The 13,903-nt window shown below is 36.9% G+C and overlaps 1 protein-coding gene across 4 annotated transcripts in view; it reads right to left on the bottom strand.

Moving 5' to 3' along the window:
* The window catches only part of rcor3 (REST corepressor 3), a 35,103-nt gene that overhangs the window by 5,239 nt on the left and 15,961 nt on the right, over positions 1-13,903 (bottom strand). For 3 of the 4 annotated variants that reach the window (XM_033025618.1, XM_033025619.1, XM_033025621.1), the window contains 4 exons: positions 12,283-12,361; positions 10,685-10,903; positions 5,715-5,792; positions 1,419-1,476 (listed from right to left, as the gene is read on the bottom strand). In XM_033025618.1, the coding sequence (XP_032881509.1) occupies positions 1,419-1,476; positions 5,715-5,792; positions 10,685-10,903; positions 12,283-12,361 (434 nt within the window). The remainder of the gene's footprint in view (positions 1-1,418; positions 1,477-5,714; positions 5,793-10,684; positions 10,904-12,282; positions 12,362-13,903) is intronic. The other variant, XM_033025620.1, reaches the window with a different exon arrangement.

Genomic DNA, 13,903 nt, shown 5'->3' with positions numbered 1-13,903 from the left:
GGGAAGGAGATGAGGAATTTCTTTAATCAGAGGGCGATGAATCTATGGAATTAGTTGCCACAGAAGGCTGTGGAGGCAAAGTCAATTGATATTTTTAAGGCAGAGATAAATAGATTCTTGATTAGGACGGGTGTCAGGGGTTATGGGGAAGAGATAGATCAGACAAGATTGAACAGCAGAGCAGACTTGATGGGTCGAATGGCCTAATTCTGTTCCTTTTGCCTACGACCTAATCTGAAGTAGCAACAGCAATCATTGCAGCCAGCACACATTTCAACAATTGGCAAACTAATTCTAGTTTAGGACAAATACACAGGAAACAGAAAGATGAAGAAATAACATAACAGAGCCTGATGCTGACTGTACCATCTGCAACCAAATTTTACATAGTCACTGGACAGAGAGAAGGAGAAGAAATTCTGAACATGCAGGTTTATTGGTAACTGTAAATTGCCCTTGGGTGTTGGCGAGTGGTGGAATCTGGAGGAAATTGTTGGGAATTTAGGAAAATTGTTGCAAAGAAAATCAGTGGGAAATGGGGTCTCTATGTGAGCTGGCATACGTTTAATGAGTCAAAGATGCTTCCTCCTACATAAGGAAAGATGAAATACAAATGATATCTGTCCCTCTCTTGCTCAAAGCAAATATTGGTTCTCTGGATGAGACTCCTGACATTACATAGACAGGATTTCAATCGGTGTCTTTATAGTTTGTATACTTTAACACAATGCTGCATTTAAGCACCAGCACAGTTTAAGTTGTGCGTAAGGTAGGGATGAAGACAAGAACAACGAATGATGGTCCAAGAATACTGGTTAAATGCAAGGCAAAGAAATTAGTCTATAAATGCTCCTAAATGTGTGCACGAGTTCTACCACTATATTTGACACCTCTAAATTCAATTCTCATGATATGAAGAGAAAAGATTGGGTAGAGGTGAGTATTATCGATACTTCGGCAGATGTTTAACAGTAATGATCACATGTATGCCCACATAACCTAATCAATTTGTATGCATCATGTTTGCAAGAAAGACAAATGTAAATCAGCAGGTTTCTTAAACTTTTACAATTTAAAATATTGCCCAAATTAATCTGCAAAATAAAATTTGCCAGTAATAATTTGCATCTTTAAATACAAATTTTTATAATTGTAAAGAACAATCCTTTTACTCTTATTTTAATCTCACCTATTAAAATTACCAATAACAATAGAGAACATAAGATAAATATAGAGAAAAAATTGATACCTATTTTTTCCTTAATACTGTTGGTGGCCAAGTGGAAGGGTATAAAAATAGTTTGATCGTTCTGTAAAGTTGAGGGACCGTGGGAATTTTTTGATTGACTCAATAATACTTAAAATCTATAATATCTATAAATCCCAGCTTCAGATTTAGGCCTTCAGTTGAAGCCCACCTTGAACTGCAAGCAGCTGCTCCTCTGTTGTCCAACGTGCATTGATTTTCTGAGCTGACTAAACAAAATGAAGGATATTCAAGTCAGTTGTACATTATAAACTGTGTACAAAAATGAATACTCAAGATGTTTTTGTCCTTTTTTAAGGTGGCAATTGACAACTTTAGAAAGAGTGTAATACTTTTAGCAATAAATCTGGTGTGGAAAGGGTGCCTGTGGCACAATTACAAGAGACCGACTTCAAACCAGGGCATCTGCAGATGCTGAAATCTTGAGCAAAAACAAACTCTTGGAGGAACTCAACAGTTCAGGCAGCATTTGTGGAAATATTGTCTATTCATTTCCCTCCAAGATGGCCTGGTCAACTCCTCCAGCAGTTTGTTTTTTGGCTTCAAATGGCTAATCTTTATCCTAATGTATGTATTTTTCAAGAGAACACTGATCTCCTGGAAGGGATTTGGCATTTGTAAACATAAGTAGAATAAAAACTCTAATGCCATCAACAGTAACAAAATTCAATCTTTCTCCTGGGTGAAAAAAGGAACAAAATACATCTTACTTAGTATTCCACAGCAAAGTCATATTTAACAGAAAGCAGCAATAAAATGGTAGTTTTTCAACAAATGTGGAAAGCATAGAGTGGAAACATTTCCAGAAACAAATGGTATAAAGACTGATGAAGGTGATTTGCTCAAGAAAATTATTTCGTTTTGAGTGGTTAGGATCTGAAATTCACAACCAAGGGAAAGAGTATTCAGATTATATTGTACATAAAAGGTAACTGAATATCTAGAACCAAGGTTGATGGAATTTCATCAAATTTTATTTGTATTGTGCTTTGTGCAACATAATTAGTTGTTGAGTCAATGAGTGAAGGCAGTAGAGAGGAAACAGCATTGATGCAAGCCTGGAGGCACCCACTGGCCAGACTGGGTAAGGCAGCAATTTCCTTCACTAATGTGCATTATATTCAGCTGAATTTTATAATAATCCAATTATTCTATGTTCACGGTTACTGAGATTCGTTTTTTTTTTAAATCCCGATTTATTAGTTAAATTATGAAATTTAAACATATTTCAAGATCATAACTGGATTACTAATCCAATAATTTAACATTCTGCCATTCCAATATTCCTGATTTTATGCCTTCCCGTGGGGCTTTCTATTCTTTCAGCTGTGTTCTTTTCTTTGCACTCTCTCCCCTGACAAACAAATCTTGAACCAGGTTGGAGTGTTTTTTAGCAGATCTCGTATTTGATTACTTTAAAATATCTTCAGATGTCTGTATTTCACCAGCAGTTAACCTTTTAGTTATTCGGTTATATCACCCTCCTTAAATCATCAATCTGCAGTTGCTTATGTCTGTAGCTGGAACTGTTAAGTTTTTCATTGAGTAAAGAGGCAAAACAATAAATCCCAATAGATAAACCGTTGTACAGAAGAGATGATTCAATTGTTCCAATGTTCCCCTGAGCTTATTCCAACTTGCTCCCATCATAAATCTGAGCTCATCCAAAACACAGTATCCTAACTTATGGAGTCCTGTTAATATTTTTCTATCAACGCTCAATTTTATTTAAGTGACTCATATTCTTGCTTTGAAGTTTCCCCAATGGTTTTATGTTTCTTTGCACAATCATCTCAACCCCCCCCCCCCCCTCCCTCCACACGCACTCCAAACAGTATCCAAATCAGAATACTTATTTGAGGGAATGGCCACAGAAAGTTCTTGCACTTTCGGCCTAATCCCTTTATGATTTATGATGGTCAGTCAGCCACTTTCTACTCAATTGTGACCACATCACTATAACTCCCATCTATAACGCTCTCAGTTACCCGACAATCCCATGATTGTCCAACCGCAGCTCCAATTCCCTCATTTGATCAATAAGCAGCTGAACACTCTTCCCACAGGTGTAGTTCTCAAGGATTACTGGAAGTCGTCCTGATTACCCTCATTCTGCAGGAAAAGCATAGCAATGTCCTAACGGCCAATCCCAGCTGCACTTAAGGCTAAAGAAGCAAGTCACAAAAACACCTAACCTTATCTTTCTGTCACATACTGCTCAGCCTCCTCACCAAACTCGACCCAGATAGTAAGACATGACCTACATGTGCAAACCCATGCTGACTGCCCTTAATTAACCCATTCTTTTCCAATGGGAGTAAATCTTATCTTGAAGAATCCTCAGTGAGGCTCACTAATCTATGATTCCCTGGAATCTCTCTACTTCACTTCTTAAATAAAGGAACAACCTGAGCAGTCTGAAACACCACGTTTGCAGTCCACAATCTGGCCAAATCTATGGTGCTACTTACTGTTCTCTACTCAAAGAGCTGAATTCCCCCCGCCTTTGAGGTCTTAATTGTTATGGGGAAAACTGGGACTATGTTACATTCTTAAGCTATCCTCTACAAATATACAAGGTTGTAAATAGAAAAGATAAAGGTGGATCCAGAAAATTAATTTAAATTAATCCAACAAGGACTCATTTTGTGTGTGTCTCTAACAGCCACTGGAGGCAATATAGAATTTACACTTTGAAATGCCACTGTTTTTCCCTCATTCAGCAATTATTGCTTCAGTTTCTATTTGGGGTTTTTTACTCCAACTACCAGTTTTTTAAAAGTAGCTGTTATTTTGACAACTTAACCATGTACCCAATTGCAGACATTCTGTTCTCTCCACTCATCTCTCTGCACAAATTAAAAACACACTTTTCTTTGCACCTTTCCAGATCTGATGAAGGATTCTTAGCCTGAATGTCAACTGTTATTTTGCTTCCCATTGATACAGTCCGACCTGCTGAATGTTCCCAGCAATTTCAGTTTTTAATTACAGATTTCCAGTATCTGCAGTTTCAGACTCCAATTGAGACTGAATTGTAGATTCTGTGATCAAGTATTTTGCTGTCAGCAATTAAACTAATATTTGATTGATACATTCCCCATAAATTGTTCTTCTTCCTCAAGTCCCTGTCCCACTTAGGCAATTTTTTCGGCGACTACAGGTGACTAGGCTGTCGCTACATGGTCGCGGGACGACGCCTGTATGGTTGTGCGTAGTCTCCTCAAGTTGCCTAAAGAGGTAACGTTTTTCTGGTTGTTACAGGATTTTGGAACGTTCAAAGCTTTTTGGTGACTGTGGGCTTGACGTAACTTGTCTTCTCCTGTCATATGTGCTGTCGTAGGTTGTCACCAGGATGTCGCATGTTGTCGCCGGGTGCTGACTTCGGTGAATTCCATTGGCGACTACCTACGCCAACCGGCGACTGAATTGTCTTCAGTTGTCACCGACAGGGTCGTTGCTTGTCATAGCTTGTCGCGGGGTGGACGTAGGCTGACTTCGGTTGACGCCTGTGTGGTCATAGGTGGACGTCCTAATGAGTCGCCGGCAGTCGGTAGCTTGCCATCGACTAGGTGGTAGGTTGTCATAGACAGTGTCATGGGGGGGGGGGGGGGGTCCAGTCGCCGCTTTTTCGGCGACCTGCTACGACTATGACAGTCGCTGAAAAAAAAAAAATTGCCAAAGTGGGACAAGCCCTTGAATGCTACTGGACAGTACTTGTGAGTATTTCTCACTCAACTATATGAAACCAAATTACTGCCAATCCTCTTCTGACTTGTTTAGTCAGACACTTTTAGTAAATTTCAATCTGGTCAAGAAATATAAGAGATAAATTATAAGTGTGCTACCAAAATATCTCCATACTGACTTGTCAGAAAATGTTTGCTACCAAATCCCACTGTAGTCACTGGCAAATGGGACACAACTCTACACCCAAATATGCCACCTTATACCAGTGATTTAAGATGAAAATTTTCATATTCAAATGATTTTCACAGAACTCTGTAAATTATTAGTAGTATGCAAATTAAAATGGCTGTGGAAACACAAGTACCTACAATCCTTTGAATATTATATGGTTTAAATGTCTCTTGGGCTGTTGACCAACTAAACCACATAACAGTACAAAGTATTTCTTGCTTTCAGTTTTTAATGTGTATTTATTTCTGGTCTCAGACAAAAATGTGGGAGATTAACTAAAGGATCATTATTGAAAGGGACATTTCAATAATTTGTATTGAGATATCAAAAAGTAGATTTTCTCCAATGTGCACAAAGTATTTTCTTTGGTAAGCTCTTGCAAAAATGTTAGTGCACAAAGTAAATGTCATTTGTGTTTACTGTATATCCATCATTTTAATAATTCACAAAACTATAGGTCTTAATCCCCACACATAACACAACAGTATTACAATGTTTGTAAACTTTTAAGCACCATATTATTTACCTCAGGTGGTCTGAATTCTTCGATTCTGCCTTCTAATTTCAGCTTCAGTGCACTGTTAACTTGCTTGGCATTTTGTACCTGAAAACCATTTCAAATTTAGGATTTTAACCGTCTTTTATAAATCAACGTATTAAAGATGAAGTGGCATAATTTGTGGCTACTGAAATTAATCTGTAATCTACAAACTATAGTTATATTAATCAGTTCTTAAATTGCAAAGCTGAGGTATCAAATCAGATAAATAGTTGCAAGATGATGAAAATTAAAGATTTTTTACTTTTGAGGATATCCAAGCCAAGAAATGGCCGTGGAGGGGGTGAGGGATGGGGGGGGGAAACAGAGGTGAACTGTTCCACTTAAGATGAGATTGTTCTAACTAAATGTATTTTTTAACAAAGGTGGCAATATATCCATAGCAGATCATTCAATCTATCTCAGCCATGCGCATCAAATCATCATGAAGAAACCAAAACAATTGCATAAACGTGTATGCCTGGCCATATTAAATTATTAAAAATGCATGGTAACCATGTGGTTAAATATGATAATACTTAAGTGAAAACAAAAACATCTGAATCTATAACCATTGTGCTAGGTTTAAAAGTAGTTTTTGTTTCTATATCAAAACATTTCAAAATTTTCCAGATTCTCCATCATTCATTAAAATATCACTTTACATGAAACAAACATTTCAAGCTTCTCCACTTCTCTAGTTCACCCACATAATAAAACAGTCAATCTGCACGTAGTCCAAAGCTTTTTGCTTCTGCTTACTATCATGTGATTTCTCCCTTATTCGTTTCAAAGGAAAAACCAAAAATTGAAACTTTAGCTATACAGACAAAATGAATCTTAAGTGTGTAAATAATTTAAAGGCGTCTAAGGTAACACTATCTGAATCCTTATTGTATATTTTAAATCATACTCCTCAAAATAAAATGAATCTGAAGAAGGGTCTCGACCCGGAACGTCACCCATTTCCTTCGCTCCATAGTTGCTGCCTCACCCGCTGAGTTTCTCCAGTATTTTTGTCTACACTCAAAATAAAAAGATCTTCAAAGAAAGATCATGATTGGGAAAATTGGAGATACAATAATTGAAGGAAGAGGACAAGTCATTAAGAGAAGATTCTGTCTTTTATACAGAATAAAGAACGCAATAGTGGAAAAGAATTTGGATTATTCTGTGCTGTTTTGAGCCACAGAAAGGGGCAATGATGACTTATGGACATTACCAAGAATCAATTATAGTTAAGATGACAGACATACATTTAGCATTTGAAGTAAGCCAAGGTGATGTTAATAACATTTTATTTCAATTGAGCATTAATGATGGAATATTCTACTACAAATAGCAACTGGGTACCAGTTAAAACCCGACATATTAGATCTTTTAAATTCCCCTGCTTCCTGAGAACTGTAGAAAACAATTATTACTTCAAACAGTCTAAGCTACTGAGCAATCTGCATGTTACATTTTTGTTTGTCCAATTTGTGCATGCTCAACTTGAATTAGGTTTAACTGACCAGATCTAGAGATACCACATATACCAACAAATACATGAGAAGGAGTTGCTCAAAGTAAGAACAAGTTCAGCTAGACAACATTTAGAAATCAATAGCTTCACACTTTTCACAACCTCCATTTCCTTATCACAAATTCCAGGTCTGTCCCTGGCCATTGATTCAACTTGAAACAGTCCGATTGCAACTGCAGTGTACGTCAAATTCACACCAAATTTCCAAATCTATATTCTCAATCACAAATGACTGGAGCAATTATACCCCTAATTGTTTTCTGATTAAATACACCCATGCATCAAAGTCCTTTATTCATCTTGGCCCTTGATCCTTTTGTTTCTTCAAGTTAAAATTCCTGTAGTCGTCTCAAGCCTCAGCTCTATCTGCACTTTCTTCCAATCATCAACATCTGAACTTGTACAAAAGTTAACAGAAATGATGTTTGGGCCATATTTCCCCTTCCCTCTACCCCACAGGTGGTTATATCTAGTTCACAGTTCTAGAATTCTTATCTCTCAGTCACCCTCTATTAATTTTGCCTTGGCATCCAATATCCTCTTAATGACTTTATCAAGTACATTGGAGTATTTATATTTATCTTGTACAAGTACTAAACATCGTGAAACTACTTGCACAGATTGATGGTAAGTTACCTGCCATTTGTCAACAAGGCGATTACGCACACAATTTATTTCGAGAGAGTGCGATAAACCCATTTCCCTGAATTAGGTCTACCTATTAAGAAGCATGTTTTGTTGGACAATCAATTACACTATTCTAGGGAACTGAAAACCTGTAAATTATGGTACTGGATTACCAATTGTGCCCTAAAGTGTTGTTGTTAATCTGAACTTCTACCAGACACACCATCTTGTATCCATTTTAACCTCAAGATCACATCTACTTTCTAGCCATTTTCTGAACATCTTAAAATACTTTTAGTCTTTTTACAGATAGTGTGGTAACAGGGCCTTCGGCCTACCGAGTCAGAGACAACCACGACCACTAGCACTATCTACACGATGGAGACAATTTACAGAAGTCAATTAACCTACAAATCTGTATGTATTTGGAGTGTGGAATGAAACTGGAGCAACCAGAGAAAACCCACATGGTCACAGGGAGATTGTACGAACTTTCAACAGACAGCACCTGTAGTCAGGATCGAACCCAGGTTTTTGCCGCTGCAAGGCAGCACCTCTACCGTTACGTCACTGTGCCATAAAGACGACAAAAATTATAATTGATAGAAAGGTAGGGGAATGGAACTGCTAAACCTTGTTATTATCCTGAATTCATGGGTAAATAAACTTAAGGATCTCATTCTTGAATAGAAGGATAGGAACTAAGCAAATTGCAACAATTTATTTGGCTTCCCTTTAACCTGCTTTCGGTGAGATTGAGAGAGTTAAAATTGGAAAAAGGGAAGTCAAAAAAATATTGCTGCAATTTGCGTAGGACAATCCCCATCATCTGAGTATCGGTGCAGATCTTGCTTTTCTCAGCAAGCAAAAGAAACATCTCTTGTAGCTTCTATCTCTTTCACAGCAATTCAGGTGACCTCAACTGTAATTTTTAATCAGAAAACTGCACAAGGTAACCTCTAAGAATGCAATGTGTCAGAGAAGGGCACAATCAGAGAATAAATATTTTTGTGTGGCTTGGGTAGAGCAGGATTACAGAAATATAAGAAAAGCATTATGACTATCATGTCTTAAGTCACAATAGTTATATTGTGATATTACAAACCAATGACCTATCTCAACCTACCTCAAAATAGGCTGCATCATCACTTTAAGCTTCATCTCCTCTATAATTAACATTTATCAAGATACTGCAATCAATGAAACAAAACTATGAAGTACAATTTAATCTTAGACTGTTTACATCAACCCAAGTAATATTAGAAGTTCTAAGTTTGCCTAAAGAACAATTGCAGCAATTATGAAATACTATTATTTATCAGACGCAAGTGAAAACAGAACTCTCTCATGCATCAGACCTTTTATGGCTTGAATGAGATTGTTTTGTTGAAATTCGAATCAGAAAACCAGTCAGTTATAAATCTGTTACACTAGTTCTTTAAACCGCTTAAATGAACTCAAAATAGTTTCAAAAGTTTGCATCAATTATAATATTGAAAATTGTAAATGCATTCATACATACAATGAATTTATCACTTTTTTAATTCCTCTTGTAAAATTTAAGGACACTACATATTTAGTTTATCATTTTCAAATGCTATTCCTCACATTATCAATCTTCAATGAATATCAGCTCTTTTAATAACTACTTGTAAATTAGTTATGCCTTTGATGATCAGAAAAGTTCCTCTTGAGGTCTCTTATTTTTCTTTCTTAATCCCTTAAAGGACTACATCTATCCATGTTGTCCTACAACTTCTAGTCATTTATTTTCTTAATCTTGCAAATGCAATCTTTTAATTCCATTGATACGGTGTAGTCACGTGCCAGTTTCTGTCCACCTTACCCCAACAGTCACCTTGCTACCTTTCTAAAATTTCCATATGTATTTTCCTTTTTCTGATTGGAAATCTCAACTGTCAACACTGCTCACATTGCACACATGTTGAGTTTATCAGCCCAACTGATTATCACAGACAGTTGTAGCCTGTAGATCTGCAAATCTACTGTTTGCCAAATGTGCCTGAAGAATGTCAAATGCACAATGTAAATTAACTTTTTTGTTGCTTAGTTTCATTAAAGATGTATTTCGGTTGTAAGAATTTATCTTTCTCCAATTCCAATATTCCAAACTGCTTCATTGCCAATCAGGATCTTTTGAAGTGCTGTCAGTTACTGAATTGGCATTCATCGCAGCCAATTAATGCACAGCTTTCACAAATAGCAATCTATTTCGAAGGGATTGAAGTGCCAAGGAATTGGAGAATTTGAACTGTATCAGTGGGTCATTCTGATCTATTTAAACAGGCAGCATGTCATTGGTTTGACATCTCACAGGAAATAAGCTATACCCACTATTTGTTTCTTTAGGAATTGCATAGTAGAAATGGCATTTAAAACAATGTATGTATTCTGCCTCCACATTTCAGTTCCTTTGAAGTCAATTTTGGCAACAGAGTACAGCTCACATTTGCTACTGCATGACACATTTGGTGCAAACAATTAAAGACAAATTCCACCTTATGATCTTCAGGTTTGCTACCAATCGGCAAAAGTAACATTTTGTATAACTGAATTAGAAAGTAAAGAATGAGATGCAAAGCAAACAAAAACCTGGTCCAAACGATTTAATTTATATTTTTCTTAAAATAAGAATTAACACCTGCTGGAGTAATTGTATGAAGTTCATCTTTATTTTGCAGTGTCGAGATTATAAATTTGTTATGAGTTCAGATTATCCATTGTATACAAGAAACAAAAATCTGTTCTTTAATATGTTATAACTGTACTACAGGTATCCAAATACCTGGCGTTTCAATGAGGTTAGTTCCATATCAAGCTGTCTAAGAATGGTACTTGCTGCATTTGGGCTGCAGGACATGGCTCCCACATCTTCTTGACTAAGATACATTCCTTTCGGTGGTCGACACTTGGACCGGAGAGGATGATGACGATGCTGCAAACTTGGAAGCTCACGTCTCACTGTGCCAACTCTGCTGACCTGCATAGGTGGATCAGGATTACTCTAACAATAAAAGGCACACAAGAATACAGGTTAAGTGTGTATTTCAAGAGACATAGTATATTAGAAGTGTATTTATATTTAACTAGACTTGAAATCACACTAAGGCCTAATTATCTGCAAGGGATATATAGACTTCCGGTGGATAACAATAAAAGGTGGGCACTTTTTCCCCCTTTGTATCCAATATACATCACCCCCCCTAACTAAACCTGTGTCTGACTGCAAAAATACAACAAATAAATACATTAAAATGTCTAAATATCTAAAAGGAAATATTACCTAACAAATGACTTTAATTAGACATATTAGATGCAGCAATCTGTTGTCTTCAAGACTCAATTTTGATGACATCACGTGGTGAAATTTATGAGATAACATTTTTGTTTGTCATTAAAGTTTTCAAATGCTAACATAATAATCCAGAATTGCCTTGAAAGTGATTGAATCCATTTTTGCGGTGCTAGAACACTGTTGCCTTTAGCTTTAATACCAAGTCAAATCCTCTATGATTTAGGATGCTTTAATACCACAAATCTGAGGCAATCTAAGATGTAGAAACAGCAATATATTCAATGTATTATGATCAACATGAATGGACTGGCAGAGTAGGATGGAAGGGATTTTAATGCATCATCCAGGTTCTCCTGGATGTTTTTAGGTGGTGCATATTGGTGCTAGTTGGACTGTGGAGTGGGTCAAATTACTTTCATTGAACACCATCATTCTACAGGCTTATTGGGAGAAAGGTCACTTTGCCAGAGTTTCTCATAGCCCATGCCAATAATGTTTCTCTCCACAAGACAATTCTGGATTTTCACCTACACAGTGGCATTAAGTTAATCATAGAACTGTTACTTTACAGGAGGCCAATTATTATCCTATTAAACTTCTGCCATGCTCCCCATATCAATCATGTCAGTGCCATTCCCCCGTCATCATTCAGCCTCTTTCACTCCAGCTAGTAACAATACTCAAGTCACGTTTAACACAATTTTAATCACTTAAGGCTCTCAGAAAAGAAAGCTACTGCTTAAAATTAATAACACGCTGGTAATAGCACTATAATGTAAAATTAAAAACATGTTTCCACGCTGTCTCTCTAAAGTCTAACCACCTTTCTAATGACACTGTACAAACTAAGTCTTTAATTACATTTAAAATCTTATGTTAAGGAAATTCAAAGAAGCAAAATGTTGTCATCCTCAAAAGTCCCGAGGTTTCATGCGAAAACCATATTTTGTGAGAACATGCAATCACAAAGGCTTTAGGTTCATCAGCTTCAGCATTTATCATATCTAGCCTTAAAAGCTCACAATATCAATGCCAAGGAAGCTTCAGCTGAAAACCCTGCATTGTTATTATACTCCTAAAATTCTCACCTCTTTTTTAGCTTCTTTAGTTGGATCATATTCACTGTCATGGATGCAATTTGCAGCTCCTTCTTCCATTCCATCATCACTGAAATTAAGAATCTCGTGTAAAATATCAGAAGCTAGATAAAAATACACACAGACAAAAAAAATCAAGCAGTTCTAAAATAACTAAAATCTGGTAGGAGCTGATGGGAACATGGGGAGAATAAAATGGGATTCGTACAAATGGACATTTAACAGTCGCACAGACTCAGTGGTACGAGGAGCATGTTTCCATAGTATTTGATTTTGACCACTGTCCTAATTATTAAACTAGAGTCCATCTGATGAAAGGAAGATAAACTCTACATTGAATGCAGTTTGTAGCTATCATGGATGTGGCAGGGGTGGAAGATTGCAACCTTCACGTGTTTTGACGAATGCAATCACCCCGCGTGCACAATCAAATAGAACAAGTTGTCCTACAACGTTAGGCTGTGCACGCCATACGCAAGAAGAAGATGGATGTGGCACAGAACTGATGTTCTGCAATTTGTTCTTTCATTGCACAGGTTTAAACAGACACATTCACAGATCAAATGCCAACTTTTATTAGCAGCTCCAATTAGTGGAAAGTTGAAGTCAGAAAAACACATGTGTTAGAAAAAAATGTTTTTCTCTACACTTTTGACTTGTTCGTGCAGTATATGATGATTTGACATTAAGGTATAATTTACATACAGGATATTAAATATATGATTATCTTTATCTTTTTTGACGTGGACAGGAGGCGAGGGAAAGTATAAAAGCAAAAGTGATGTTGATTTCATCAACTTTGTGACTTCTGCTCAAAGTCTGAAACGTCTAAGAAAACTCAAAATAAATTACCTTCCGGCTTCATTTGTAAATAATTTTAAATAGCCTGGACCGATTAAAGCTAACGGTACCTTTCCAAGTGCAGAATGACTGCAATAGCATTTCATGAGTGTAGTGATCCAGAAAAGGCAGCATAATTTGGGAAACTCACAACTATGCTTAGACTTTATTATTTTTTTAAACTGCCCAAGTTTCTCTGTAACAATAATGCTGTATATTCTGCACTTTGGTATTTTTCGTTTTGCACTACCTGTTGTATCTGTGTATGATAGACACAAAGTGGTGGAGTGACCCAGCGGGCCAGGCAGCATCTCTGGAGAAAAAGGATATGCAATGTTTCAGGTTGGAAGTTGTCAGCAGTTCTTTGTTTCTGTATCTGTGTATGGTTTGACTGTACTCATGTGTAGCATGATTTGATTGGATAGCATGCAAATACATGTTTTCACTATCTCAGCACATGTGACAATAATAATAAACCAATATCAATAATATACTAAACCAGTTATGGAGAGGTAGAAAGTGGGAGTTCGCTTTTCAGTTTGTTTCATGTGATAGTTTCTATTTCAGCTTTATGTAGGTATGTTACAATACTTGCCTTCAGCAGTGCTGCAGTTCTGGCACTGGCCATGTGCGCGATTTTGGCGCCTTTGAGGGGGGGGTGGCGGGGTTAAAATGCTGTTTTCTCCTACCTTGTCCTGGATTATATTTTGTTGGAGTGCAAGCTTTTGCTGAAGAATTGTTCCGATTGGTACGAAATGGCAGAGCTAACAGG

This window comes from Amblyraja radiata, chromosome 8, assembly GCF_010909765.2.
Source record: "Amblyraja radiata isolate CabotCenter1 chromosome 8, sAmbRad1.1.pri, whole genome shotgun sequence".
Classification (NCBI taxonomy): Eukaryota; Metazoa; Chordata; class Chondrichthyes; order Rajiformes; family Rajidae; genus Amblyraja; species Amblyraja radiata.
This window is presented reverse-complemented; position numbering and strand designations above follow the sequence as displayed.